General features: G+C 44.0%; 1 protein-coding gene across 3 annotated transcripts in view; it reads right to left on the bottom strand.

Annotated features, from left to right (window-relative positions):
* LOC144515149 (rho guanine nucleotide exchange factor TIAM1-like) overlaps positions 1-6,720 on the bottom strand; it is a 57,715-nt gene that overhangs the window by 24,825 nt on the left and 26,170 nt on the right. For all 3 annotated transcript variants that reach the window (XM_078245737.1, XM_078245738.1, XM_078245736.1), the window contains exons 2-6: positions 5,802-5,893; positions 4,780-5,701; positions 3,340-3,796; positions 2,712-2,884; positions 2,222-2,446 (exon numbers count right to left, since the gene is read on the bottom strand). In XM_078245737.1, coding sequence (XP_078101863.1) covers positions 2,222-2,446; positions 2,712-2,884; positions 3,340-3,796; positions 4,780-5,691 — 1,767 coding nt within the window. In that variant the 5' untranslated portion in view covers positions 5,692-5,701; positions 5,802-5,893. The remainder of the gene's footprint in view (positions 1-2,221; positions 2,447-2,711; positions 2,885-3,339; positions 3,797-4,779; positions 5,702-5,801; positions 5,894-6,720) is intronic.

Genomic DNA, 6,720 nt, shown 5'->3' with positions numbered 1-6,720 from the left:
TGGCAGGCTAGCGACTGGTGCCAACTGCATACAGCAATGTGGTGCTCAATAGGTGTGTAGCATCAGCCGCCTCTAGCTACCTCTGAGATCTGTTACTTAATCCCCTCATACCTCGCCCTGCTTCTCGGTCCATCTCCGGTTTCTTGAATCAGAACAATTTGGGGATACGGATATTGAAATACTTACTTCCATGCAATACCTGTAATTAAGGTACTGGCATTACAACTGGAGTTGGACCCCGGCCGCCAGACTATGGCTGCCCACTGCTCTTAATTAGTTAGGATGGGTTCAATGTAGAGAATACATTCCTTGAATATCGCACTTGGCAAATAAAGGGGGGAGATATATATATATTTTTATTTATTTATTTTAGGGCTGTCAATCGATTAAAAAATGTAATCTAATTAATTACATACTCTGTGATTAATTAATCAAAATTAATCACATACATAATTAACGGTGCCTGAACCGATACTTTTTAAGAAAGTAAAAAAAGAAAAAGAAAAAAGAAGAGTACTAAACAACAGTTGGTGACATTAAAGAACGGCTTGTTTATTGCTAAGGCCATATAGTCAAAATTAAATGATTTAATAATAATGTATAACAATAACTTATTTCACTAGTAAATTGGGTTAGGGTTAGATAAATAAATAAATACATAAATAAATAAAAGGGCTGTCAAAATAAACGCGTTAATTTCGATTAATCTGAGAAAAAATAACACGTAAAAAAAAAATAACGCAGATTAATCCATTTCATATTGACGTTTGCATACAGATGAAAATCTGGTGCCACTGATATGTCTGCTCTTCTCTCTGCTGCTCTGAAACAGACGTTACAGGAAACACTAACACCGCTGCATGTGACGCTAGTTAACACAATACTCAACAGCAGCTAACGTTAGCCTACCGCTAGCTAGTTAACACTATACTCAACAGCAGCTAACGTTAGCCTACCGCTAACTAGTTAACACTATACTCAACAGCAGCTAACGTTAGCCTACCGCTAGCTAGTTAACACTATACTCAACAGCAGCTAACGTTAGCCTACCGCTAGCTAGTAGCTGGATTAAACACGGTTAAAATGCTGACAGCTAACGCTAAACGGTGTAAAGTGTGACTGTGTTTTACTGTAGAGGATTCAACACCGGGATGTAACAATCTGCAGCTGCTGTTGGAGAAACAACACAGACGGTGCGTTCACTGACACTGGTAAATTACACCCTCGTGGTGCATTTGAAGTTATTGTAAATGTCCTTTTCCTATCTGGTTGTTGTTTTTGTCGTTCAACAGCAATTTACTAGTGAAATAAGCAAGCAATAAACAAGCCGTTCTTTAATGTCACCAACTGTTGTTTAGTACCCTTCTTTTTTCTTTTTCTTTTTTTACTTTCTTAAAAAGTATCGGTTCAGGCACCGTTAATTATGTATGTGATTAATTTCGATTAATTAATCACAGAGTATGTAATTAATTAGATTACATTTTTTTATCGATTGACAGCCCTAATATATATATATATATATATAAAAAGCAGCAGCAGGAGGTCGATGACAAGAGCTCTTGTGTTGAGGTTATACTCCATGAGCTGCTACTTTACTAAAGTAATTTTTACTAAAGCTTGTTAAGTTGCTTATCAGCTCAAAAGTTGTGGGTTGGACGGAAATGAAAATGGGTTAGTTTCCACTAAAACTGGTACAGCTGTGGAGAAAAACAGTTCCAGTGCAAGCAGCATCCTGAATTGAATGACAGTTAAATATTCTGATGCATTAGGAAAATCTAAAGTAATTTGACTATATAGCTGCAGATGTGTTGTCACATTTAAGGAAGCTGTACTGTCCATTATATTACTATATATGTATGGACACAGGTGAAGTTCTTAACAAATGGTATTTATTACCCTGTACTAGACGGGTCAAATTTAATGTTTGGACATTATTCTTTCAGAATTTCTAGATTATATGGGGAAAAGAAGAAGAAAACAAGAATGTAGCCATCATTAACAAGCTTGCAACTCATTTTTTTAAAAGAACTATGAATGTGTACACTTGAGTTTTAGGATTTAGGATTTTCCTAGTTTGCCCAATATTCTCCAACTTGCTCAGAGAAGCAATCTTCTTTCCAGACTCTTCCATTCAGCATAATACCCAAAATCCCAAACAACCGCCTGACATGTGGGGACTCTATGAGAGACAGCCGAAGTGAGAAAGGAGAGTAAAACCTACTTGATCCAGGATCGTCTTCCTCTTCTTGGTGTCAGTAACAGCAGACAGCTGCATGTCTCCCATCTTCTTCATCTTCTCGTCCATGTCGATCTTCTGCTCCAGCTTCTTGATCTCTGCGCGAAGCAGGCGCACCGTGTCCTCTCTGTGGTGCTGGCGAGCAACGGCAGCGGCACATGCCGAGTGGATGGCTGTGATCCAGTTCTCCAGCTCCGTCTGGCTGCAGGTCTGCGTGGGGACAGACAGGGAAAGGTCAGAGGCTAAACAACAACTGGCTCTCTGACATTCGAGAAAAAAAAGTTCTTGATTTGCTTTTCCTGTGTTGATTCACTGCTAATAATAATAATAATAATAATAATAATAATAATAGAGAATCCCATTTTTAAAAGAGCATGAAAGGAAAGAAAACAGTGCATATAGGTCAAGGTAATGCTTGCCTATGGGAGAATTTGCACTTATTCACAGACCAGATGACATTTAAGCATTCTCTTACCTGAAAGAGAAAAGCATCTCCCAGGGAGTTGCTGAGACAAAACACAAAGTCCTTTTTGGGATGCTCTGGTACAGCCTGGACAATACTGTTCTCTACCCAGATGGCATGCTTGGGAATACTGTTGTTGTCGATCCCTGAACGGCCATCAGTCTCATAGAAGAACAGAGTGCAACCTGGGAAACCAAAACAATCCATTACATTTTATACATAATATATTACTTACAGCACAGACTCCTGCTGGCTCCAATATCTAGGAAAGACTCACAATGATACTCATGATCTCTTTTAAAAGCCAGATTTGCTCAAGCAATTTAATTCTGCTCTCCAGTGGCCAACATTAAGAAGTGCAGCATGGCTGACTTACCAGCGAGGGAGGCATCATTATCATTAGAGTGCTTATTTGAGTCAAGTGCCATGTAAATGTAATAATGAGGTTTGCACCATGCTTGAATTAAAGCTTGGTTTAGTGAGCTACTGTAAACTGAAGGTAGATTAGATTTGAAGTATTTCTGCATCAGCAGAAAAAAAAACTATACATCAAAAGCGTGCCGTGTTGATTGAGCTGTATTAATACTGAGATTATGCAATAAAGTGTAACTGTTAAGGACACACTGAGGGCATAACAAACCTTTCAGGGAAACCCAGTAACTCTTCCACTTGCGCCTCGTGGCTGACTCCACTTTCTTGTTCTTCTTATGTACGAGGAAGTTCTTGACGGCGAGCCTGCCGGCTTTGCGCACCATCCCCTGGGCGACACTGAGCAACGGGTCCGACTGGTAGGCGGAGCTCATAGTGCTCTGCTCGTCACTCAGGGCCGACCCCGCCTCCTCCAAGCTCTCCGTCTGGCAGGAGCTCATTTCCAGTTCTTGGCGAAAGTTCTCGTACACGCCCTGTACGCACTCGCTGGCCCCGCCGCCACTGCTGCTGCCGCTGTCGCTGCCAGCGAACATGCTCCTGCCGGCTGCCGAGCACACGGAGAAGGAGGCCGACATGGTCTTGTAGCGTCGAGACTGGTGCTCGGCCTCCACCGTCACCCCGTCGATGCCGCTGTCCTCGTACTCGCTGCCCTCCCCGGCTGTGACATCCTGCGTCGCGGCAGAAGCACAAGACAGGTGAGACAGCATGGCAGCCACGTTTTCTTCATCACTAAGAATAAAGCCGGTCAACAACTCCTTCCCTCACCGACGCCTAAGCCGGCTTTGTACAGATGTAGGGTAGGACAGAACCATTATTTTTAACAAAAGACTACTGTGACTACAGAGGCCTAACGAGAGTCCATGGGTTGCTTAATCCTGAGGTTCTGCTCAAAATTAATTGCTCGCAGCAAAGCGTCTGCTGTTGTGCGAGTACAGCCTGCCCTCCCTGTGGCACCGCAGGGTCTGCCCTCTCCTACCCACATGGCCAAAGACTCCTGGGAGATGAAGGGGGTTACACCGAGCTCGGTATCTCCATCTGGTCACATGACCCAATCATGTGCTCCAGAGCTCCATTCTCTAGGGCCGACGGTGCCCCGCAGTGACAGGGCCACCATACACGTTTTACTGTTACACTCTTCCACAGGCCTCCCCTCATTATCATGACAAAAGACCGAGGCATTTCAAACGGGGAGTGACTTTAAGCGCTGCCCCCCCCCTCCCGTCTCCTCTCCCAAGAAAAACAACACAGCTGCCCTGACATAAGCTTTCTTTTTACACTTTTTCAGCAGCTTATTATCTGTAAGGTGAATGCAGCTGAGGAAATGCTCAGACAATGTGAGGGAATTAAAATGAATGAGGAGAGCCGTCTTATTGGTGATGCCACCAGACTACATTAAGATTCTGCACAGCTTTTCATACTCTGGCCAAGGAGCATAAAGGAGCCGTGACACAGCTAAAACAGTTCAGGTCCCTGACATTTCACCAAACTTGTGAAATCAAACGGACATAAATGCATGGTTTACGTATCCATGGATGGAGGAAATGATTTGTTATGTTTTCTATGAATTATGCCCCTTTTTAAATGAGATTTGCCATGAGCCAAATTAGTGGTATAAAAGATCAGCACAATGTGAAATTGCTCTGCATCTTACCTGTATAGTCTGCGCCCTCCTGCCCTGCATACTGGCACACATGACAGCTTGGTGGCTGCTCAGGCCTTCGGACAGGCAGTGGGAGCGCCGGCAGGGGAGGGTGTATGCACCGTAGGTGTTACCATCCTCCTCTGATGGGGAGAGCATCTTATCGTCTTCGCCCTCCCCGATAGCCCTGTTGGCGTCGTGCCACTTGGAATAGCGGCCGTGGGGTTGCCTGCGGGCGGGGATCTTCTGGCTGTACAGCTCGTCCAGGGAGTTGGCCCTGTCAGCGGAGTCTGAGGGGCTGGACTGCAGGTGTCCTTTGCAGTCAGTGAAGTCCCTCTCGTTGGCCGTGTCTATGATCTCCTCTGTGCTGGTCAGGTGCTCCTGGCTAAGGTCAGACAGGGAGAACTCCAGGCTGTCGTTTCGCCACATGTCTGCAGACTTAGACCTTTTCTTCTTGAAGCTGACGGTCTCCTTGGAGCCGTCCCGAGTTTTCTGGAGGTATGTTACCTCGCCTGTGTACACATCTTCGTCCTGCACCTCCTCTGCAGTGGGGCCAGGTAGGGTTACGTGCATTGTATTCACGTGCATGGACGGATTGGCCAGGTCATTGTGAAAGGACACAGGCCGCAGGTTCATGGCCACACGGTCCACCCAAATGGGGCTTCCGAAGTCTGGGAGGATATTTGTCTCATTGAAAGGCTCCAGTCCATTGTCAGCCAGGGATTGTGGGATACTGGGGGTGCTACTTGAGCGAGTGCTCGTCTCAGAGTTCCTGTGCTCTATTTTCCCTGATGAAGCATGTCGAGAGCGTCTGGACTGCTTGTTGGAGATGCGAAGAGACCGAGACATGTGCTTACGTGACAAATAGCCATGTTCGTTACCGTAGAGGGCATGGTCCCCATTCTGGCTCTCGACATTTCCCATGATTCAGAGGCTGAACAGAAGTGGACAAACAGCATACAATTAACTCCAGAAGAACATGAAACCAATACAGGAACATAATGTTGTATTAATTGTTTCTGAATTGTGCCTACCTGCAGGATTGCGTTGATTTTTCTGGCATTTTGTAGGTCACTGGATCTTCAGACAGTTTGGTCCTTCAGCTGCTGGAATGATCCCAAAAGCTCTGAAAACAGATATCCAGATGAGAAATCATATTAAATGTGTGACGTGCTTCCAATCATGTATGCTGCCATAGTAAAATACTGTGTTTCCATAGTGGCCTCTTTTTCTTTGACTGTGACAAAAAAGCTGTACACAACACTAGAGTTGTTTGTTTTTGCCCAAGAGCCCTACATACGTTCATGGAGGATAATCCAGAAAATATACGGGAAAGATGATCAGTTTAATCAAAACAAGTTGGAGCATTCATCCACTGGAACTAAGAGGATTTAAGAAACTCTCCCTAACACTGAGGCGAACAAGATCATTGCATGATTGCTGTCCCAAGAGTGTATGATGGAACACATCATATGCCTTCATCTTTAATTAATTTGTTTCAGTGATCAATAACTAGCCTGATATTGTACCAAGTATTTAGTAACTGTTTGTAACCCATTACAACTTGTATATCAACTCCTTGCAAAGTCCCTGTAAGAAATTGCAGAGCGACATGAATGTGGCCAGTACAGACTTTCCCCTAAAACAACTCTGATGCTGGTCAAAAACATAAATTGAGGAGTTTAAATAAGAAAAGCAGACCAGAGGAGCAAATGTAATTTGATCCTGACATATTGTGTTGCTTCTTCACTAACACTATAGAAGAAAAAAAAAAAAAAGATTTTCAGTTTTCAGTTTTGGTCAAGCCAGCTAGAAAAACGCTACCCTCATTTTGATAGAGGAAGTAATCCACTCAGCCCCTTCCAACATGCACAGGGGTTGTGTGAAGTGGAGGGGACGTAATGACAGTATGAGCACTGTGACAGGCTGAGTGAACATGAGTTATTCAGAGCT

The sequence above is a fragment of the Sander vitreus genome, chromosome 3 (assembly GCF_031162955.1).
Source record: "Sander vitreus isolate 19-12246 chromosome 3, sanVit1, whole genome shotgun sequence".
Classification (NCBI taxonomy): Eukaryota; Metazoa; Chordata; class Actinopteri; order Perciformes; family Percidae; genus Sander; species Sander vitreus.
The sequence above is the reverse complement of the archived record's forward strand: the minus strand, read 5'-3'. Positions and strand labels throughout refer to the sequence as shown.